This window comes from Mangifera indica, chromosome 4, assembly GCF_011075055.1.
Source record: "Mangifera indica cultivar Alphonso chromosome 4, CATAS_Mindica_2.1, whole genome shotgun sequence".
In the NCBI taxonomy this organism is placed as follows: Eukaryota; Viridiplantae; Streptophyta; class Magnoliopsida; order Sapindales; family Anacardiaceae; genus Mangifera; species Mangifera indica.
Genome location: NC_058140.1, coordinates 12,005,426 through 12,029,192, shown reverse-complemented (window position 1 = coordinate 12,029,192; position 23,767 = coordinate 12,005,426). Strand labels below are relative to the sequence as shown.

Below are 23,767 nucleotides of genomic sequence, written 5' to 3'. Positions count from 1 at the left end.
GATCCCACTCCTCCATGTTCCCAATCTCTTACCAACCATTTGAGACCGTATGGAATACAAATTAGAAATCAGTTGTCACCAACCTTAAATTTTCATCCAAATTGCATGCTGTTATTAAAAAATAACTATAGAACTCAACTTTGCAAGATATAAAAATTTTGACAAATTGCACCTTTTTAGGTATTATTTTGGTACGGTGTGATCTAATTAGAATTGCAATAGGTAAGTTGGATTAATGAAGTAACAACTTGGATGTAATTCGAGATATTTAAAATAAATGATTTTTCGGATTTGATCAGAGTCACACTAAACTAAAAGCTATTTCGTAAGATTGCACTTTGGATAGTGCAATTCAAATTGCTTAATAGTTAGGGATGATGTAATAATTTGAAATGATGTTTTTAGGCAATAAAGTTTCGTTTTAAATAAGTTTTGGAGTTTTAAGGATTCAAAGGGTAAGAATTTGTGATTTTCCCAAATATCAAGTATGAAATAACAATTTACTTGAAAGTTATTTTCCATAAGGTGTTTGGAAATTTTCAATAACCTAACCATATGCTTGCAAGTGGCAAATATAAAATAAAATAAAATGGTTGAGTATGATTTGCATTTGCTTGTTTAGAAGAAATCTTTTACTTCGAGAAATAGAAATTGCCTGACTTAACAATTGGATAAACAAACTCTAAAGATTATTTATAAGAGAGATATAGATCTTATCAAAAATAAATTTGAGATTTTTTATCACCATGATTTTAAAATTTGGATCAAATCAATTGATTTAGACCAACCCGATTGAAACTTAAGGGCATGTTTGATCCAAACTTATCATAAAACAGATTGCTAAGTGCATCGTGGTAAATCAGACTCTAATTATTATAATTTTTTTATTCGTGATATGACCCCAATTAAATCATTCCAAATATCGGAATTTTATCGATTTATGACTTTACCCAATCAATCATAAGCACACATCAGCACTCCGACATAAAAATTGAAAATTTTTATAATTTTAATCTCAAGCTTTGTATAAAATGGGAAGAATCATCACATAGTGTGTGTATCTCATTATATCAAATATTATTTTTATATTAATATAATTTAGAGAATATATTTAATGGTAAGTTATATTAAATTATTGAATATTATTTTAAATATTTATTTAAACAGTTTATTAATTCAATCACTGATGGTACCAAATCTGTCTTACCGGGTCAACGTCCTGTTAGACTTTGAAAATATTTTGCTTATCAGAATTTATAAAAAAAAAAAAAGGGTAGGATATATTATTTTCACATAATTTTTTTTTTTTTTAGAAAAAAGAAAAAGTAAAAAGCAAGTCACAAATCCCACCTACAGCAATCATATGTGACGAGACCCAAGAACAAAGATTACAAAACACAAGTGTCAATTTCACCATAATTAAAGAAAAACCTTGATTATAAATTATAAATTATTAAACCAAAAGTATTTCATTTCACAAGTTCAAAGTCTGCCCTGTAAACTTGCCGGTTTTCCAGCATTCTTTCATTCTCTTTCTCTCTGGCGGGGACTGTTTTGCAACCAAATCTAGATGACATGTTCTGTAGAGTGGTGGTGGAGGCAGGCATGGTTGAAAGTTGAAGGATGAAGATGAGCTTCAATGTGAAGAACCCAACTGATAATAATAGTAGTAGTGTTGGTTCAATGCATAGATGGCGACGGAACAAGTACCTGGCTCTGTTGGAACCAGTGCCAGTTTCTCTTTGAGATTAGGCCAGACCATCTTCTCTTCTGCTTCTCTTCTCTTCATGTCTTTAGGTGTTGAGTTCTATAGCTATACTTCTTTCTGGTATCTCTTCTTTCCTTCTACCTTTCCTTAAATTATGGATTCATTATTGCTTATTAACTTGTTGGATACATAAAAGATGAAACTTGGTCAGATTTTCAGATCACTGATTGAGAAGAAAATTGTGCATCGGTCAATTCAGTACATCAGATTGGTTTCTTAATACGTTTTTTCTTTTTTGTTTTTTGGTGATTTGATTGTAGGGCTGTTGTTTGATTATGATCATTAGATGCACTTTATGAAGCTTTGAGCAATTTTTTGTGTCATACGTATTTAGTCAGTCATCAGCTCCAAGTTTTTAGGCAGTTTGGTTTCATATCATATCAAAACAAGAACCCTTGATGACCTCTGGCATCATGTAACTCAATTTGATGATCAAGAATCTGTTCATATTGGTCCTCAAAAAGTTGATCGCGGTGTGTGCCAGGCCTAAAGCCTGAAATTTAGTGTTGCTTGAGCATTAAAGTAATAGATTTGGTCTATTAGCCCTAATTCATTATTTTTCTTTTCATTGATGCCCACATGGTTGGCCTGTCAAATTCACATTCTTAACTGTGTGTTGGCATTTTTCACAGTTTTTAAACTGAGTTTGACTCTCTCAATATCAGTTGCTTATCAACAGAATCATTTCATATCTCCATTAAATCTCCAGTTTTGTTCTCTTTTCATGGTCTATCTAGTAACATCGATGTTTAAATTTCAGCTATTTGGTAACAATAATGGGTTTGGTCATTCCCTGGAGTTTTACTTTGGCGATTGTAGATGGATACTCTGTGCTGATGAAACGCCCCGTTCGACAAGCCGGGATTCTCCTGATAATTGTTGCTGGAGATTGGGTATGTATCATACCCATTTTTACTTACTACTGGATGATGATAAATCTCTCACTGGCAAATAGATTTAAGAAATTCACGAAATTTCTTGACAGGTTTTATCAATTCTTACACTAGCTGCAGCATGCTCAACAGCTAGTGTTGTTGATCTCCTACTTCAAGCCGATGGTGCTTATTGCCCTCCAGAGTTTTGCAGTAGATATCAAATATCTGCTGCCATGGCCTTCTTGACTTGGTTTCTTTCTTCGGCTTCGTCTCTTTTCAATCTTTGGTTAATCCCATCTTTGTGATTCTGATAGTCTATCTCAAAAGTTCAGAATGGTGGTTCCGTTCATATATTAGTAGCCTTCAAAGTTTCATAATCATCAATGATACAGTTGCAAAGTTGTACACAAGAAGTAGTTTCTGGAAAGCGGAATTGTTTCACCCCTGTAACGATAAAAACAGATGCAGTTCAAGTACCAATACAAGAAAATTCTGCTAAAATTTTTTCACTGTCTATCTCTGATGTTTGAAAATTTTAAGCTGTGTCAGATTTTGTTGGGCAATAACTGGACACAACCAAATGAAATGGCTTCTTAATTAAGCAAAAGCATGAACAAGTAACTTAATTTGTAGATCAAATCAAACGTTAGATTCGGTAACTTCCATTGAAGATAATTATTCACAAAAGGAGACAGTATTCATCAACCTCCAAATCCAAGTAATGCCAGATGCAAGGTATTATAACATGTTCTGGCATGAAGAGAAGTGAACTTGTTGATATCTGTTGATTAAACAAATGCTTTAACTATGATCCATATTGAAAGATTCAGATGTATAATTAATATAGAAAAAAAAAAATCTCACAGGGAAGAGCCAAAGAGGAGAATTAAGTATATTTCCAGGATTGATGATACCACTAGCCCATTTCTTCAAATGTTACCAAGAAAATCAGTTCATTCTAGCCTAGATGAAGAAGACCATGATAGGGAAGAGGGAAGAAAACAAACCAATCATAGATGGACCCAAGCTAAGTGCACTCCATACCATTGATCATTGAAGTCAATTATCAAAAAATTTCAGAGTCATTTCATCTTGTATAATCTGTAGTCTGTCATAAAAATTAGAGGTCTAACCTCAAGTTTGCTAAACTATGGCTCACATTAAAAGCATATTTGTTTATGATCCCAAACGTATTAAAACATTATATTTAAAAAATTTCATTATTCTTTAATAAGCAACTCAAATCAAATTGCTAAAGAGAAATTATTGAAGGGCATACATTACCTGTATCAAGATTCACTTCACCTTGAACAAGGAACTTGCATCAATCAGATGAGAAGTCCACAACCCAAACATTCACCTAAAGCATCCATAGATAAAGTTCAGGAATTATTAAAATTATTTTCTTTGCTTCATAAGAAAATTGAGTGTGCTACTATAAAGAATAACACACCATATATAGGTTACACAATTTAACTCAAATATAAGTGGTGACTACTCTCTGTAATGATTTACATACTTCTACAACAATCAAACATCTAAACTTCTTCATGCCTCATTTGAGTTTCTAACATCTCCTTCCTCAGCATATTTGCCACTTCGACATTTCCTTGTTTTAGATATCCATCAATAAAAGCATTGTAAATCTCCAAACTTGGCTCAAATCCTTTTCCCACCATCTCCGCCTGAAACTTCAATGCTTCTTCCAGCTTCTGTTCCTTACACAATCCCTTTATCAAGAACATATAGCTTTTCTTTGTAGGACATACACCAAACTTTTCAATTCCAAGCCTCAGAATCTCCAATGCTTCAAAAATCCTTCTCCTATCATAAAGCCCTCTAATCAAAACCTCTACTGTGGAAACCTCTGGCCTAAAATCTTTCCTACACATATCATTATACACTAAAATTGCCGAATCAACATCCCCAACTCTACAATATCCATTAACAAGATGCTCAAAAGTAACACAATTACTCTCAACTCCACTCAACTCCATCTCCCTAAAAAACTCCTCAGCCCTCCAAATCTCTCCAATTTTGCAAAACCCATCAATAATAGTATTATACACCACCGCGTCATGCTCTACACCCTTATCTCTCATTTCTTCCCATAACTTCTCTGCGTCTCTCATCCGCCCTTCCTGACATAACACAGCCATCAAAACACCAAAACTATAACTAGCACCTTTACATCCCATTCCCTCCATTTCAACCCATATATCCTTCACTCTCTCCAACAACCCTTCTCTATAAAAACACACCATCAAAGCATTATATGTATGCACATTAGGCCTAACCCTGACAACCATTTTCAAATCTTTACCACTGCTTTTGCTCTCTTGATAATCTAACCTGAAAACTTCCCTAAAAGTCTCATAAGCAAAATTCACTCCTTTCCACCTAGAACTCTCCCATATCAATGCATTACATGTACAAACTTTCACACTAAGCCCACGAGACATCAACATTCTCACAATATCAACACAAGTTTCAACCTTTTTCACTTCTAAACAACACTTAATCAACAAATCAAACACAAAAGGAGCTGAACCACACTCTCTATAAGTTTTCACAAGAACTTCAAAAAGTTTCATTACCGGGTTCGGTTCCCGCAATCTAATGGCGACCCGGATAACATTCTGGGCGTGGGCCGTGAGGCGGCCCCGAGAGAGGATGTGAATGACAGTAGCATAAGAGTTGAAGTCGTGTTTACAGAGAGATTTGCGTTGCGTGAAGGAGAAAAAGCGGAGGACAAGATGGGGATTATTCTTGAGGTCAAGGGCAATTCGGGAAAACTGGGACGGTGTGAAACCGGAAGGGCAGAGTGAGAGGAGATGAGTCCAGCGTGACTTGGAGCGGTGGTGGGTGAGGAGTGAGACGATGGTGGAGATTAGGTGGTCCGGTGTTGAGGTGGAAAATTGGGACAAAAACAGGGAGTTTGGGATTGAAGACCATACGTGTTTGAGGATTCGAACTGCCATTTTTACAAGCCCCTGCTTCTGCTTCTGCTTCTGCTTCTGCTACTGCTTCTAGCCTTGTACAACTGAAAATAAAACGACATAGTTTAGTTTTGGTTGTGCTTGTCTCTCTCTGTGTGTTTTTTAAAATTATATATTTATTTTATTTCACTAATAATAGGTGATTCAAGCGTTAATTATCTTTTGGTCAGTCAACGAACAATCAAGCGTGTTGATTCCTCTAGATAAACCAAAAAAATTGTTTCAATTTAAAATTTGAGAATTATAAATGAATTCTAAATTGAAAATGGCCAAATAATTATTTCTCACTAAGATTTAGTATAAACCTAATTTTTTATATTTTAATTATTAAAAATTTAAATATTTATTATTATATTAAATTTCATTATTATTGTCAAAAGTAAAATTATTATTTAATAAAAATATTTTAAAAACTAAAAATTTATTAAAAATTTATCACATTTCTAACCTCCAAATTTAAAAATTAACAAAATCCCCTAGTTAAACATACAATTCCCCTTTGGGTTTCTACACCAGTTGTCGGTAGTTGAAAACGATAACGTTCTCCCTTCCTCCTAACTTCTATTTCAATTGCGATCCAGTTTTAACTATTATCAGTCGTCCTCTTCTCTTATTGGCTAATGTACGATGAGATCGAGATCTGGGCACCAAAATCTTTTTGTCATGCAATAAAGAGACTCAAATCTTAATCTCATCATAAGCTAGCTAGTGAGGGGAGAGGACGACCGATGATGGTAAAAAAAGAGACTGCGCCTAAGAGACAAGTCGAGAGGGAGAGAGAATGTTGTTGTTTCTGGCTGTCGACAGTTGCTACAAAAACTTTAGGGGGGTAATGTAAGTTTTTCAAACTTTAGGTGAGGGAAGGTAGGATAAATTGTTAGTTTTCAAACCTGGGGGGGCGAACGTGATGAATTTATAGTTTTTTTAAAAATATTTTTATTAAATGACAATTTTACCTTTGACAATCAAATTTAATAAACATATAGGTATTTAGATTTTTAATAATTAATAAGTAAGAAGTTGAGTTTGCACTAAGCCTTGGGTGAGAAATACTCATTTGGCCATTGTTGAAAACATAATATCTAAATAATTTGTGTATCAATTTAAATACCTAACTTAAATTATACATGATCTAGGCCTTAAAACTAGGTCTATAGGTCAGGGTACACAATTTTTTTTTTTTATAATAGTACCCGTCTGTATTTGTTCGACAAGTAAACTTGAGACATAGTAACTAGATTTATAACTATTTTACTAGATAACTCAACTTTTTATAAGACCTACATTATACTAAATAAGTTAAAGTTTTATAAGTGTGAAAGAGACTCAAACTTGAGCCTTCACTTTAAAAGTTTTAATATTCTATCAGTTTTGTTAATCTTTGATATCGACTATACAATATGTTATTATTCAACAAATTTAAAAGAAGAGTTGATTTTTTTGTGATCATTCAAGAATTGAGTAATAAATAATATTAATCATTCTAAGGAAGATGAGACATGCTCAACTAGATAGCATAGTTTAACTCATCAACATGAAAAAACTACAATTTTCTACCAAATCATAATTATGTAAATATAATTATCTATATTTTTATAGAATTAGAATAAGGATAAATCTCTAGAGATACATTGTTGTATTAGGAAATCAGCATTACACGATAGCATGCAACCCTACCTCTTCATTCTCTATATACATAAAAGACTGAATACAGGTAACCAACCTCTCTCAATTACTTCTTTGTATTACTTGCTAATATTTTGTAATAATCAATACAAATAATATAACTGTAGATATAGACTCTCTGACAGGGGCTTACTCCATGTAAAAAATATATTGTTTCTAACACTCACTAAAATAGTTTCATTGACTCATCATTAACTCCACTTATCAACTCATATTATAATAGTCATAAAATCACGTTACTAATTTCAATAGTCATTATTACGAGTAATACTATATGTACATATTTTAAATACACAAATGAATATATATTTATGTGTGTTATCATGTGATTAAGAGTTAGTTTTTTTTTAATTCAAAATCACTTAATCACGTGATGATATATATCAAATATATAATCATTTGTGTATTCAAAATAAGTGAACAATAGTTTTATTGTTTTAGAATTTTCAAGCACTCCTATGAGTTGAAGATACAATCATATAGTTGGATAGTGTAATACATACATATATACATACATACATATATTTATGCATACATGCATACGATATCAAAAATCTTAGAAGGGTAAATCACATTAAGTGAATTTATGGTTAATATATTTGTACCAATGCTGAAATAATTTATTCATATTTCCTCAATACGAGTTAAAGAGAACTCTAAATTTTAAAATAGATTGCATATACACTTTGAAAAATTCTGTAATCCTACCTAACTATCTTTCCATGAAGAAGATGATACATCTATATTCACAAAAGAAAAGTTATTCTTTATCATGGCAGCATGATCAATGGATATAAATCAGATTGCACTTGAGAATTTATTCTTTATGTTGAGGATTTGATGACCATTCTAGCCGAATCATGTTTATTAAATATATGGTAGAAATAGTAATCATCATCATCATCAAAATAAAAGTCCTCCATTGAATTCTTCAAGCTATCATGTTTTGGATGCTTTACCTCTATGCTAAAGAGACTAAAGATTAAATTCCAAGCATATGATTACCTCAAGGCCAAATGACTTGTTCCCACCTAAGGTATAGTGAAATCCTAAAGTAACCCTCTCTAATTTTTGAAAACTTAAACACTCACTTATGAACAAATTTCTGTTAAAATTTTCAATTATGATTAAAGATAAAGTTGTTATTTTAATAATAATATTAAAAAATATATATAATTCATTATTATTTCCCTCTAAGTTTTAAAAACTAACCATTTTACTCATATCTAAAGTTCCTAACTTTAAAAAATCACATTCCCCCCCAAACCTAGGGTTTCCATATTTTTTCAAATTCAGTTGTCCCCATAACTTATAAAAATTGTATTTTCACCCCTTTCTTGAATTTCAGTTTTCGACGTCCTCTCCATCCATATCTGGCATCCTCCTTTGCCCGAGATGAGCCAATGTCAACCTTATCTTGCCGCTCTATCCACCAACAATATGAAAATACTGTGTGATGAAGAGATTTCTATCTCTTTGTCACACCTTGCACAGACATCTTTGGTGCGACAAAAAGACTTATTTTCATTGTACAATATTTTCGCATCGTCGGTGGATAGCTCGGGCAAGGCAAGATTGATGTCAACTTGGCTCAAGTGAAAGAGGACGTTGGAGATGGACAAAGAGAATGTCAAAAACTAAAGTTCAAGAAGGGAGTGAAACTGTAGTTTTTAAAAGTTATGGAGGGCTATTGAAATTGAAAAAATATGAAAACACTAGGTTTGGGGAGAGAAAAGTGATTTTTTAAAGTTAAGAAACTTTGGACATAGGTGAAATGGTTAGCTTGTAAAACCTAGGGAAAAAATAATAATGAATTATATATAATTTTAATAATATTATTAAAATAACAATTTTACCCTTAATTATAATTAAAAATTTTAACAAAAATTTTCTCATCTTTACTAATCCGGCCCAGACCAACTTTTTATTTGCCTTGTTCTTATTCCATAATCGAAGTCATACAGATAAGCCCTATGTTTATTCATTTGATAAAAAGAAAAAAATCCCCATAATTTATTCATTGATTATTCAAAGTTGAACCATAATTCTTACATTCCTTCGGATAAATCCAGAAACCATTCTTTTGTTCTTCATAATTCGATTTAATGGAATGAATTTATAATATATTCATTCAAGCTAATGCAGTTGCAGGATTTGTTTATACAAAATTTGACATGTACACTAACTGATTTAAAGTGTGAAATCCGAATATAATTATTCTTAATTACGTGGGACACGGCTCAATATGCTGTGTCTCTCTCTCTTTTCTCATCTTTTGTGGGGATTCCTTCATTCACCATCTCCCAAGCATAATTCCTTACTTAGCTTCATCCACAAGCCAAATTAATCTCAATTAAAAGACTCTAATAATTAACAATTATTCCCTTTCAATCTCATTATATATATGTACAACCTTATCTCTTCATTTCATGGAGGCTAGGCATTACCATGAAGTATAATGAAATTTCCCACTGCAGCCACCCTCAACACAAGCTCAAATTCGAGTACAATGAAGCTCCATTCAAGTGCGACGGCTGTAAAGAGGTAGGAATTGGGTCGCGTTACAAGTGTTCCTTCTGTGATTTTGATCTTCACATGCACTGTGCTATTCCTACCCCTTCAATCTCTCATCCTTTCTACACCAAATGCTCCTTCCAGTTCCTTTCACGGCCGCCGGATGACCAACCTCGATATTGCAACGCCTGCGAGAGGGACGTTAACGGCTTTGTCTATCACTGCAAGTCGTGTGGATTCGACCTTCATCCCTGCTGTGCGAAACTGCCGATGGTGCTGGATGACGGCGAAGTGAAGCTGTATTTGTACAGGAAGGTGAGCTCCTCGTGTCACAAATGTGGACGCAAAGGTAGGAGCTGGAGTTACAGGTCGACGTGCAAGAAGTATAACTTGCACGTGGCATGTGTGAAGGATATGTTGGTGGAGAGTTGGCATGAGTTGTATTATGGACATGGGAAAATCAGGAGATTGGAGACTAGAATTCCAAGTTTGAAGAATACTCTGCAAACCCATCACAAGAAGAGGAAAGGGAAGGTGCAGAAATGTTGCGAGTTGGCTGGTTTGGCTGTGCAATTCGTGATTTCTGCCGTGCTCGGTGATCCCACCACTCTTATTGCGGGGGTTATTGGGTCCTTGATGTCGAGAGGATGATGATCCACAATTGATATTCGGCACGGGGGAATTGTCTGAAACCAGATGATATGAAAAATTATCATATTGTTGTGGGTCTTTCAATAATGATGTTATTGGTTTCTTTTTTAAGGGGAAATTCCTAGTACTAATCCTTTCTAGGGGTTGAAACAAAAATTAACATATTGTTGTGGGTCTTCCAAGCATAATCACTTACCTAAAATTTTAATTTTATTTTAGGCCAAATGACTATGTTCCACCCAAAGTTTGATGAAACGATAAATCTCGATTTTTAAATTTTTAAAAGTTAAATACTTACCCGCCATCCACTTTTGTTACTAAATCTATTAATTTTTTTAAAAATAACTGTTTTATTTTTTTATTAAAATTACAAAATTATCATTAATATAAATACCAAATTATCAATACTGTTTTAAAAATTTATTACTTAATCTTTTAAAAAATATAAAAAATCTAAACAATTTTGGAATATCACATATTAATCCATTTTTGGAGGTGTAATTATCATTTTTTAAATTAATTAGCGTAAGGGTGGATTCAAACCGAACCGAGCCCGAACTCAGATGAGTTCGACCTCAGCTTGGTACTGTTTATGGAACTCAAGCCACGGCTTGAGCTCGACGAGCCGAGAGAAAGGGCAGCTCATACTCAAGCTCGTCAGCTTGCGAGCTCATAACGAGCTTTAGCTCAAAAAATCTTAACGAGCCTATATGCTCACGAGCTGTTAACGAGCTACGATCGAACATGCTTAATGATCCGAGCCTAACAAACTGTTCATGAGCTCGGCTCAAATATGTTGAACGAGCTGAGCCAAATGAGCTGTTCACGAGCTTTCATTATTGGTCTAAGCAATGGCTAACCAGAATGGCAAGCGAAGGTCAATTAAGTTAGACACAATTACACTTTTGTCATTCAGATAATTATGTATTTATGTTAAAACTTATAATTTACAAATTTTTATATTCCTCCTGAACTTCTATCTCATTCTTTCTCTTCTTCATTTCCTTCCAAACTTTAATCTATTTGCTGTTTTTGTTTGTTCTTCATCTTCTGTCTTGCCTCACTTCCAGCATGCTGCTTTGTCTTTTTTCAACCAGATTGTTTCGGATTGCCAGCGGAATCCTGAGATGATGACTCAATACTAAGATTTGACTTCTGGTTTCCTCTGGGGCAATCAAATTCAGATTCAATTCCCATCTTTGGGGAACATACGGGTGAGCCAAGGCTGCCATTCGATGATTTCCTTCTCGACTTTGTTTTTGGCTTCTGATTCTTTGAATCTTGGTTTCCTGCAGCAATTCAACTTTGCAAGTTAATGAAAATGAAATTATAATTCTCTAACAAACAAAGGGAAACAAACAGACAAACCTTCCGGTGTCAAATTCTTTTCACTTTTCTTTGTATCTGAACTTGAATTCGAAGGCTCTTTTGCAACTCCCTCCACAGATTTAAGCCCAGCCAATTTCAAACAACAAAAACAACAAATATAAGCAATAAATATTCGGTTCTTCTCCAAAATAAGCAAACCAACAGCAATAAATATTCAATAGATAATCTTCTGGAAATTGGTTCTACACTAAAACAACAAAAACAAAATACGGTTCTTCTCCAAAATAAGCAAACCAATTTCAAAATAGAGTTCAATGTTTAATTAGAATAATTGAAACAAACCAATTTCAAAATCATCACAAGCAATAAAACGAAATCCACAATAACAAGCCTACAACACAAATAAGCAAGTATAATAAAACCCCCAATTCACAAACCCTAATAAAACCCCCAATTCAACAAATTTAAGCTAAAAATTAACAAAATCAAAGTTCAAAAATGGAAAACATGAACCGTTCCACCGAGAAATCCTTGTCGACCGAGAATTGAGGCTAGAACATAAGATTCAATGCTGTAGTCTGGAGCTTTTTTTAAGTCGTAATGAAGGACTAGAAGATAGACACGAATGAAAGTGAAGAAAGCCACCAATTTTCATTTCTTTTAATCCAACCAAAATCAATGCGGTTTGCGTGAAGAATACATGGCTCGCGAGCCAAGTCGAGCTGCTCGGCTTAAAGCTCGAGCTCAAGTTCGGGCTCATGAACCTTTAACTCGTTTCGGGCTTGAATGAACTGAGCTTAAACAAGCTCAGTTCGAATCCATCCCTAAATTAGAGGCATAATGAATATTTAAAATCATAAAACATCCTTAAATTCTTTTGAATTTTCAAAATTCTCCTAAAAATATCATTAACACTCTTAATATTTTTAAAAATTATTTTTACCCCCTTAACTTTGGAAAAGAGAAAATAAAATAAAAGGGAAAAAGTAAATAAAAAATAAACAAAAAAGAGAAAATAAAAAAAATATATAAAATGATTTTTATGTCTTTATATTTTACACAATTTACTAATAGAAATAGAAAATAAATAAAAATTTTGACATTTTAAAACTTGAAAGGATAAAAATTTGTCATTTCATCAAACTTTGGGTGAAAAATAATATTTTCGCTCCATTATTTCACCTTTATCTAGATCACCAAATGGTAAAAAAGTCATCTCCTTATGACCAATGGTTTGAGAATCTTTTTTATTTGAAAATTAAAATATAGAATATTGTAATTCAAATAAAATAATAATTTAGTTTTAAAAGAGTTCATAGAAGGTTGAAAATGTGTTAATTTTGTACAAATTGAAAGTGACAAAGAAGACCTGCAAGTTTGATTTTGAGGGAAAATATGCCGTATTTGCTCAAATATTATATAAAAAATGTTATAAAATTATGTTATTAATTAAAATAAATCCTGAATAAAATAATTCTTATCCAATTAAGAACTATGTATGAAGAAGAAATCATCTAATTTCTTATTTGAAGAGGTAAGAACTTTTGGTTTCAATTATCATGACCATTTTTTTTTTTTATTCTTGAAGTTATATACATGAAGTTTCATAATTTATTTGAAAAATCTTTAACTTATTCGATCCATCGGTTAAAAATTAAAAAATTAATTTTGTATAAAGAAGAATATTTCTTTTGACTAGTTCGTCTTGCCGGTCTCATGGATGACCCAACTAGAATTTAATCCAATCATTGTATATTTTTAATGGAAACTCTTTCATAAATTAAGAACAAAAAAGAAGCCAATTAGACAATGTATATGGGTTCTATAAATAGTTTTGATCGTTTAACAATAGTATCATAATTTATTTTCAAAGAAAAAATCTTGGTTTAAGTTTTTATTATACTTATTAAATCTTAATTTATTTGGTATGAATTTAATCACTGTGTTTCGGATTTACTTGTCTAATTAATGAAGACAAGATCCCTAATTACTTAAAATAAAGTAATGTTATCACAAAATTAGGTTTTTTCTTTTTAATAACAAAACTTTATTTAGGTCAGACTGCTTTTTTGAAATTAAATCAATAATAGGTTAAACCCTAATTAATCATACAACCATTAGAACAAGTAAAGATTTTGATGTTAATATGTTATTAGTGAGTTTCAAACACATCCTCCAAACTGCTTGTGGAGCCAAATTAGTTTTCGTTGTTGCTTGTGCAATGCATTTACTAATTTCTAGCTCAGACCTTGAATCCATCATCCATGTCATTTTGAAATGACTTCATGTCCAACCGTCCAACAAGTACTTAAAATTAATTGAGGAATATTCAACGTTAATCAAAAAATTATTTCTAATCCTTCACTTAATCACGTCACACATCACGAAGAAACCTCCCAAATATAGTTAAAAATCCATGAACATTGCGTGTTTCTTGATGGTTTAGACATATGGGTCCAAAATATTAAGACAAATTATTCAATAATTAATTTCATTGTGGAATGGATGAAAGAATGTGTTATGTATTTTTTATTAACTTTGCTTCAACGCATAAGCCAACAACTACTTGAATAATATAAATCCATTAATTTATATAATCTAGACGTGTTTGCAGATTCTTCCCTTTTGCTCATATCTCTGCTTTTGATTAATTTTCTTGAAACTGATCGTCAAAAAACATATGGGAATTTGCAGTTCGTGTAAAACAACGAATGTAGCGACGGCCAAAGTGATCCTGCAAGATGGGAGGCTTCAAGAATTTGCATTTCCAGTTAAGGTTTCACAGGTTTTAGAGAAAAACCCTAGCTGCTTTTTATCAAACATGGATGATATGCACTTCGACAGCTTCATTTCAGCTATTAATGGCGATGAAGGTCTTCTTCCTGGCCAGCTTTACTTTGCCTTGCCGGTGAGCTGGTTGAAGAGTCCGCTCAGAGGGGAGAAGATGGCGTCTTTGGCTGTGAAGGCGAGCTTGGCATTGAAGAGGAAGGGCGGTGGAGGCCATGGCGACAACAAGTTTTGTGGGTCGTGTGGGGTGAAAAAAGATGATGTTTTAATGTATAATACTACTGCCCCTAGGGTTTTGGATCCGGCTAGTCCAAAGCTTGTAATGGGCAGTGGAGTTGCACATGGCGGTAGAGGTGCTGTCCGCGGTGGTGGTAGAGGATCCACGGTGAGGCAGAGACTCCAAGGTAGCAGTAATCGTGGCCGGGGAAGAGGTAATTTTGCTACAAAGTTGAGCATTATTATAGAGGAACAATACGATCATGGCCAGACTAGATGATCATAATTAGGTTTTAACATATCCTTTTGAAAGTAACTTCAAATTTGAAGGCTATACATTTAACTGTATGCAAATTGAATATTTGCAGTTTGATTGAGACGGAAATTGAATGAATATTAGAGTTTTGTCATAAATCAAAATATAGGGCATAAATTTTCTAATATTTGCTTTGTTAATTTTCTCCGGCGATGGGATATTTATTAAATTACTCCCCAAATTTTTTCTTTCATTTTCTCTCGTCTTCCATCATGCCAAACACTCATGTTCCATTTATTTCAGCTATAGATTATCACTGAAGATTTAGATATAGAATTTGATTATTGAAGGAGCAAGAGAAGTGACATGCATGTTTGAGGAAGGAGCTGAGTTCGTTCATGGTCACACTTAGTCTAAAGTAATTGAAGTGTAAACGTTAATTAATACTCCATCTGGACTTTGAAGTGACATTCATCTCCGGAGAAAGTTACATGACTATTTTGGCCGTATGGTTTTTGGTAAATAAATATTATCTTATTAATTTATTTTTTATTACTTATATTACCTTGATTAAATTATAAATAATAAAAATTTATAATAATATTTTATTACTAATAGTTATGTGACAGATAATATATCTTCCCTTAGCTAATAAAATATTAATAAAGTAATATTGATTTTATTATAATTATATTCTTATTTATTAATTTTTTAGGAGAAAAATAACATCATTTTTAATTAATATAATAAGTAATATAAAAATATTTTACAATAATTTTATAAAAAAACATTTAAGTAAAATAATATACTAATATTTTTTATTACCTCTAATCAAACACAATAATTATTTATACTTATCAAATTTTATTAAATATAGTAGTCACTTATACTCGATAATCTTCTAAGTAATTTATCTTTTAGATAATTTTTCAATTTTTATAATAAAATATTATCTAAACCAAATGTCCATTAGAGAAAAAAGATATATAATAGAGAAGGCCAAACGACTATTTCCCATCCAAGGTATGCTGTAATGATAAGTTTCCACCCTTTAACTATAGAAACACCAAATACTCATCCATGACCGGTTAAATTTAACAAAACCTTAACGGTGGTAAATTTAATCTCATTTCCCCCCATAAAAGTTTAAGAACTAACATTTTTTTCCCAAAGCTAAGTTTGAAATGATCGCATTCCCCCCCTAGGTTTTATTTCCAAACCCTTTCACTTTCTCCGACACCATCGCCGGCCGTCTTCCCCTCCCGACGGTTTCTCTTTCACCGACGGCCCTCCTCAACTCTACCCCAACCCATCTGACGTAGAGATTCGTCATTTGGGAAGAGAAATCATCTTCCCAAACGACGATGACTGGGAAGACGAAGAACTTCGTCTTCCACGACTTCTCTAACGCCGATCGGGCGTCCAAATGGGAGGAAAGAGATCGTCGGAAGGAGAGGATGCTTCGGGAGGGAAAGGTCATCGGCAATGTCGTCGAAGATTTCAAAACGAAACCCTAGGGTGAAATTGTGATTTTTTAAAACTTAGGCTGAGGGAAAATTTTAGTTTTTAAAGTTTAGGGGGGCAAAAGTAGATTCTATTTTAGTTTATTTTTAATATTATAGAGAAAATGATGATTTTACCCTTACCACCGTTAGAGTTTTGTTAAATTTAACCAACCATGAGTGGGTGTTTGGTGTTTCTATAGTTAAATGGTGGAAACTTATCATTACAACATACCTTGGGTGGGAAATAGTCGTTTGGCCAATAGAGAAACTTTAATCTAGGTTGAGTTAAGTTCCTAGAGCAAAGCTTGAGATAGGCTCTAGTTTGATTCATTCATCTAACAAAATTAAATTTATTTATTAAATTTATACTTATGAAATGAGTTGAAATGTGATGATAAATAAAAAAAAAAAGAAAGACTATTTATAATAAGCAGAGTGAGTGATAAGACAATAAAATGGGGTGTTTATTTATGGTGGGTGGAGTGGGTAGCAAACATCCCACATTGAGTTAAACACATAAAAATTGTATTAGGGATGGATCTAAATTAAGTCAAGTTCGAGCTTGAGTTTACACAAGTTTAGCTTAGTTCAATGGAGTTGAGTTTGAGTCTAGACTCAAGCTCAACGAGTTTTTATAGAGTCAAGTATAAACTCGATTTGAGTTTGACTCATTACTATAACAAAATTAAATTTAGTTATTACTATTAAATCTATTTATGAAAGAAGTTGAGATGTAGTTAAAAATAAAATAAGAAAAGCTATTTATAATGGGTGTGATGAGCAGTTTATATTCTTCATAACTAATGTGTGACAATAAAATTCAGTTAAGTGTGTGTTTATAGTGAGTAAAGTTAGTAACGAAAGTCCCGCTTAAAAAAGTATATATTCAACTATCCACTCTATCCACTATAAATACACACTTAACTCAATTCTATTGTCTCGTGTTAAGTTAGAGTAATATAAATTACTTATCCCACTCATTATAAATAGACTTTTTTATATCATTTTTCTTTTTTTTTGCAAATAAGCTTTTGTACATGTTTTCTTTAAGTAGAAAACGTATCTTAAAAAAAAAAACATAAAAAACTATTCTTTATAATTAAAAAAACTTAATTCGAGTTTGAGCTTAAAAGATTTTTCAAAACCATGGTTGGGTCTTAAGCTCAAGTCATAACAGTTTATTTTGCGTTTGATTCAGCCAAGTTAACAATTAAGTTTAGATTAATTTAATTCAAATCTAACTTAACTTATCGTATACAAACATATAACTCAGAGTTTTAGCTATACCCATATAGTCCTTGAAGTGTTGGATAAAATCATAATTTGACTAATTAATTTTTTTTATTTTATTTTTAAGTATTTTAAATATCCAAGTTTGGAAGAGTGGGCCTCGATATTTAAGAACTTTCTATATGCATTATAGAAAGTTACCATTGGAAATTCAATATTGTAATCCAGTTAGCTTTTGCTTTTCTTTCAGTCTTCCTATATATATTTCAGATTCTATCTACTTCCTTCCCCAACTCAACTCAACAAACTCCATTTTACAGAATAGCAATCAATGGGAAATTGCGCAATATCCATTCAGTACACAAAACAAAATGGTGGCTGCAACAGCTTGTGGAGGCAACTCACGGCCAAGATTATTCACATGGATGGACGGCTACAGGAATTCAGAGAGCCCATCAAAGCCTCACACATCCTCTCCCAGAACCCCAACTTCTACCTTTGCAGCTCCGAGTCCATGTTCATCGGCTTCAAAGTCCTCCATCTAGCCGAAGAAGAGCAGCTCCAACTTGGTCAAATTTACTTCCTCCTGCCGCTCTCCATGTCTCAGTCGCCGCTTACGCTCCAGGACTTGTGTTGGCTAGCCATAAAAGCTAACTCAGCTCTCCCTAAGTTAACCTCACAACCATCTTTCAAGTATCGAGCTGCGGCCACCAAGATGCCTCCGTCAGGTTGCTTTGAAGTTCCTACGGGGCTTCAGGTTCCGGCGAGGAGAGGATGACGATGAAACCAAAGAGATAATCAGCTTCTGCAGGTTGCTAATGGTGTCTCTGGCTGGAAGGTTTAAGATTTATTTAATGTTGAGATTTTAGTGCGTCACGCGCATTAATTGTTAATTAATTTAAATATAGTCTAATTAGAATATAGTTTAATTTTAAATGGGCATATTTCGAATTTTGACATTAATATTGTAGCTTTTGAGAGGCTTGGAAGGATGGTGATGTAATAATAAATTGAAATTTTTAAGCATAGTTTAATGAAAAATAATTAAGAAATCTTATAAGGTCAATCTGGAAATATCTTCTTCACCATGAAGGGATTAATTTCAATTTGCGTTTACATTTGGGAAAGGGTAAGGTATGGGCTGAATTAGCCTTTGTTTTTCTAAATAACTCGATGACACTCTGGTTTGGGGAAAAACCCTTTGTCTCTTGGTCTTCGGAAAGTAACACAAAAGAACCCTACGTTAATTAAGGTTTTATCAATTGGCTTATTTACATATAAAAAATATATGTAACTAAACATGTCAAAGGGGGTTGAGTTAGCTTATAGCATGACCCGAACCCCTCTTTTTTGGTATGGCTTGTAAGGATACAATTTGTTACTATAGCAGGTTTTAGGGTCAAGTTTACGGATTGATCTAGTACGATCCATTAAAAATATTAAAAGATGTAAGTTAATTAAAATATAAATAAATATTGTATTTTTAGTATATTAAACTATATAAATAATACATGAATTTATACATATCATAAATTCTATATAAGAAATACAAATTAATATATAATAATGTAAAAAGAAAAAACGTATATTTATAATATATCCTAACTCAGAAAATTATAGGTTTAAGTTTTATTTTATCATAAGAAATAATATATTTAAATATATTCTAATATCAAAAAGTCTTTGATCATCTTACCGAGTCTTTTAATTATAACGGTTTCACTAAACCTATTGATTGACAAAAATAAATTTGACATAACTCTTAGGTTTGATAGGTCATGCCAAAGCAAACACGACTTCCAAGGTGTGGGTGTTAGTTTTCCAAGAACGGGGAGAAAAAATTTCCTCCCAAACTTAAAGGTTGTCAAAAGATGTATAATGTACAATGATGTTTCTAGGTAACATTGGTCTCCTAGTTAGGGTTGGATTCGAATCGAATCAAACCGAGCTCGCAGTCAGCTCAGATTTGGCTCGAGTTTGGTTCGAGCTCGACTCGAGTTAAATTCGATTCGGTTCGAGTTCAACTCGTTTTCAGTTCGGCTCAATAACGGCTCGGCTCGGCTAGTTTATTATATCAAAATGACACCGTTTTGTATATATATGGATCAAAATGATGCCATTTTGTATAAAAAAATTTTTAAAAAAATATACCGAGTCAATCCGAGCCAGCTCAAGCTCGACTCGAGCTTGATCGAGCCGAACTGAACCTGACTCGTTTTGGGCTCGAACCGAACCGAGCCGAACTCGAGCTCAAACTGACTCGGCTCGAATCCAACCCTACTCCTAGTCTCCCTCCTTTTATGGTCAACAGCTTATTGTATGATGGTTCTAGGTAATATTGGTCTCCGGGTCACTTTCCTTATATGGTCAAAAGCTTACTTTCTTCCTGTTTAATTTTTGTATTGACATGTAGAGGGAAATGCTTCATGGGTTTCTCAAAAGACTAGAGATGGGGCCTCTCCCCACCGTGGACTTGACCATACTTTAATGACTGATGACAGCCGCAGTTACAACAGGCCGATTCATATTAGGAACGAGGAATCTCGTGATTGTTGGGAATTAGGTATGAAGGGCCGCGTGAGAAAAATCTTCATTTATTGAGATAGTTTTCAAGGGGAGAGAGACTCAATGGCAAGTGGTATTTCGGATAGTTTTTATATTATATCTTTTTATATAATATAATTTTTTAAAAATAAAATAATAATAAAAAATCTAATTAATAGATTATCAATTTAAAAAATATTATAAGTACTTTAAAAATTTTAATTTTTTTCATATATACTTTTATTATATTATTATTTTATTTAAAAAGTATATTAATTCATATTGATAATATATATTGTATCGTATGATACGTCTATTATATCGTATTAATTTAATACACCTTATGATACGTATCATTTTTTATTCATATCATATCTAATCATAAAATACTAATAACTATGGTGGTATGTTGAAAGAATAATCTATCTACATAGAGTTTTTTTTGTTCGTATAATTATCCAACTTTATCTAACTCTTATGATGATGTTAGACCGATGACCTAAAATGTGATTAGAGGAAAATTGTTAAAAATCTCATATTGGTTGAAAATTAAATTATGTATAAATGTATAATGTAAAAAAAATAACGTCCACGATTTTAATAAAAGAGGGTAAAATGTAATTTTCTAAATACATAAATATGGGATAAAATATATTTTACTAGACAAACTTACATTTACAGAATAACTTATATTTTTAATTAGGGAAATTGGCTATATTAGGTTTTTTTACAAACTTAAATTTGTAATAGCATGATATTTTATTAGGTGTCAATTAATATATTTCATTTTTAGTGATTTTTTAAGATATTTTTGTAATTTGAGGTGAAATTTCATGAATTTCATTTTAAATAATAGAATTTTCTAATTTTATTTTAGAAATTAATATTCAAATGAAAGAGCAGAATGTCTCTTCTACTATGTGAATATATAAAACTAATAGATACAATGAAAATTTCTTAACTTTTGACATATAGAATTTTAAATAACATAAATTCCCAAGTTTTTAATATTTACAAAGGGATTGATTCTCATATTATACTTTAATTTTTAATATATATATTTTACATTTTAAAGGAAAAAAATAATAATTTAAATATTATGATCCATACTACTATGAAATGATTTTAGATAACACTCAAGAGTTTTGAATAATAACAAATACACCCAAAAATTAATTAATTTACTATAATACCCTTTATCTAATTTTTAACTTTATATTTAATCACGCATTCAAAATTGGAGAAGAAGTTTCGGAAAGCAAGTCTTTGCCTCAAAAAGTGAAGGCTGGTAAGTGATGCCCACAGTTTTGTCATTGACCTCGAAGCTTCCACGTCCTTACCTGGCCAAACAACCGGTCTCAGATGTGATCTCACTATCAAATTCTGTGCATTTCTCCTCCCAATACACGTTTTCCTGTTCACACCATTCATCTTTGTAACTTGGAAACCAGTCTAGACAAATTTTGATTGGTCGCATTATTGCTTCTTGTAATTGGAGGGCTTGATTCAAAATGATGAAGAAAAGGAAACTTTTAAGTTACTATCCTCCTAACACCTTTAAATTAACTCCTAATTGGCAGCAGAAATTAGCAGCCATCTAAGAAAATTAGTTTATGTTCCATAATGGTGACTTTGGAAATCTCGATAATCCTTTACACACGTACATATATATTGGTAGGATGATTCTGAAATCAAAGAAATAATAAATAATTATAACACCTAATCATAAATTGTTATCTTAATTTATATAAATAAGTTTATACAGTTTTAATAGAGAAAAAATGGACGTTAACTACTTTCGTTACGAAGAACTTTTTTTAATTTCTTCCTCAATTCTTTACGTGATGAGTGATCGTGGTTTATCATAAAAGAAAGTCATTCTTTTTTATTTTCCGAGTATAGTTTGGGAGTTTGGTTAGATATCACTAATGTTTATACTTGTGTATTTCATTCTTGTTACCAACATCTTGATTTTTCATTTTTGCATGAAATATTTGACTGAAAGTTTATCTTGCAAAAGAGATCTCCAGTTTAAACACAATCAAGATTTAGGAATTAAAATTTTCCTATAGCTTTCCGTGTATTATTATATTATACAGAACTTACTGTTGGGAAGTCAATGTACAAATCTCTTCCTATAAATAGCACAATCCTCTCACTTTCTTCCCTATCAAACCTAACCAAACTCAACTCGGCTCAGCTCATTTTACAGAATCAGTCAATGGGGAATTGTGCAATATCTCCTCAATACAAAAAGAAAATTGGTGGCAACAAGAGCTTGAAGAGGCCCCTCACAGGCAAGATCATTCATTTGGATGGACGGCTACAGGAATTCAGAGAACCCATCGAAGCCAAACACATCCTCTCCCAGAACCCCGATTGCTATCTCTGCAGCTCAGAGTCTATGTTTATCGGCTCCCAAGTCCCTCATCTCGGCGAAGAAGAACAGCTCCAACCGGGTCAAATTTACTTCCTCATGCCGCTCTCCAAGTCTCAGGCGCCGCTCACTCTCCAGGACTTGTGTTCTCTAGCCATAAAAGCTAGCTCAGCTCTCCCTAAGTTAACCCCACAAGCGCCTTACAAATATCAAGTGGCTGTCACGCCTCGGCCGGCAGGTTGCTGCGAAGTTCCACTCGGTTTTCAGGTTCCGGCCAGGAGATAACAATCGATGAAACCAAAGAAACGATGTGCCTTCTGCAGGTTCTTAAAGGTGTCCCCAGCTGGAAGCTTTAAATTTTTTTAATGTTAAGATTGCAGCGCGTTACGTAGATTAATAAATTAATTAATATTAATTAAATAATAGTATAATTTTAATTAGGTATGTTTTAAATTTTGACATTATTGTTGTAGCTTTTCTTATAAAGCTAGAGGCTAAGTGTGGCTTTGAACTTTGTAAATTGTAAGTGAAACAAAAGAAAACCTCTATTTTTCCCAATTAAAAAAAAATTATTATATGTTTAATCATTGTTTAATTATAGATTTATGGTGAATAATTAAGAGATGTAATAAGGTTAATTTATTGTTCTCATATTAACCCTTTTAAATTTAAGAAGGGTTAATTTTTTTCTTAATATAATTCAAATTAAAGTTTTATAAAAGATAGAGATTCAAATTTACAGATTCTCTTTTAAGGTTTTAATGGTAAACAAATTTTGCTAATCCCTGAAGAAGGGAGTAATTTTTGGGGGAAGGTTTTAGGTATGTGGTGAAATAATTTTTGTTTCCTAAAATAAAAAATAAAATATCAGAAGAGTGCTTCGATTAAATGATTTTAGAAATATTTCCCCTAGAAATTAGTATAAAATGAAGACCAATAATATTATAATGAGATCTTTCTAGGTCATTGGTCACCTAGTCTTCTTCCTTTTTGTGGTGACTTTGCCAAAGGAAGTGCCTTTAGGGACTTG

The 23,767-nt window shown here is 32.5% G+C and overlaps 5 protein-coding genes and 1 long non-coding RNA gene across 8 annotated transcripts; 4 read left to right on the top strand and 2 right to left on the bottom strand.

The window, feature by feature from the left end:
• Positions 1 to 1,459: 1,459 nt before the first annotated feature.
• Positions 1,460 to 3,152, top strand: LOC123214705 (CASP-like protein 5C1). Its single transcript, XM_044634656.1, has 3 exons — positions 1,460 to 1,828; positions 2,529 to 2,661; positions 2,754 to 3,152. The coding sequence occupies exons 1-3, from the start codon at positions 1,692 to 1,694 to the stop codon at positions 2,946 to 2,948; spliced, it is 465 nt and encodes a 154-aa protein (XP_044490591.1). The 5' UTR covers positions 1,460 to 1,691; the 3' UTR covers positions 2,949 to 3,152.
• Positions 2,913 to 5,689, bottom strand: LOC123214704 (pentatricopeptide repeat-containing protein At2g15980). Of its 2 annotated transcripts, none has more exons than XM_044634654.1 (3): positions 4,097 to 5,689; positions 3,928 to 4,003; positions 2,913 to 3,087 (listed from the first exon to the last, which is right to left on the bottom strand). In XM_044634654.1, exon 1 carries the CDS (start codon positions 5,622 to 5,624, stop codon positions 4,182 to 4,184), a length of 1,443 nt encoding a protein of 480 aa, XP_044490589.1. In that variant the 5' UTR covers positions 5,625 to 5,689; the 3' UTR covers positions 2,913 to 3,087; positions 3,928 to 4,003; positions 4,097 to 4,181. The 2 variants fall into 2 exon arrangements, with proteins under 2 accessions (XP_044490589.1, XP_044490590.1); XM_044634655.1 differs by having other exon boundaries at positions 4,163 to 5,689.
• Positions 5,690 to 9,740: 4,051 nt separating this feature from the next.
• Positions 9,741 to 10,655, top strand: LOC123213425. 2 transcript variants are annotated; one of them, XM_044632860.1, is made up of 2 exons: positions 9,744 to 9,872; positions 9,987 to 10,655. In XM_044632860.1, exons 1-2 carry the CDS (start codon positions 9,777 to 9,779, stop codon positions 10,491 to 10,493), a joined length of 603 nt encoding a protein of 200 aa, XP_044488795.1. In that variant the 5' UTR covers positions 9,744 to 9,776; the 3' UTR covers positions 10,494 to 10,655. The 2 variants fall into 2 exon arrangements, with proteins under 2 accessions (XP_044488794.1, XP_044488795.1); XM_044632859.1 differs by having other exon boundaries at positions 9,741 to 10,655.
• Positions 10,656 to 11,332: 677 nt separating this feature from the next.
• On the bottom strand, positions 11,333 to 12,329 carry LOC123213434. The gene is made up of 2 exons (XR_006501702.1): positions 11,862 to 12,329; positions 11,333 to 11,782 (listed from the first exon to the last, which is right to left on the bottom strand). It is a non-coding gene; the product is annotated as an uncharacterized LOC123213434 (long non-coding RNA).
• Positions 12,330 to 14,502: 2,173 nt separating this feature from the next.
• On the top strand, positions 14,503 to 15,105 carry LOC123214294. The gene has a single exon (XM_044634058.1). It carries the CDS (start codon positions 14,503 to 14,505, stop codon positions 15,103 to 15,105), a length of 603 nt encoding a protein of 200 aa, XP_044489993.1.
• Positions 15,106 to 22,457: 7,352 nt separating this feature from the next.
• Positions 22,458 to 23,321, top strand: LOC123214830. The gene has a single exon (XM_044634829.1). The coding sequence runs from the start codon at positions 22,480 to 22,482 to the stop codon at positions 23,020 to 23,022; it is 543 nt and encodes a 180-aa protein (XP_044490764.1). The 5' UTR covers positions 22,458 to 22,479; the 3' UTR covers positions 23,023 to 23,321.
• The last annotated feature ends 446 nt before the right edge of the window (positions 23,322 to 23,767 follow it).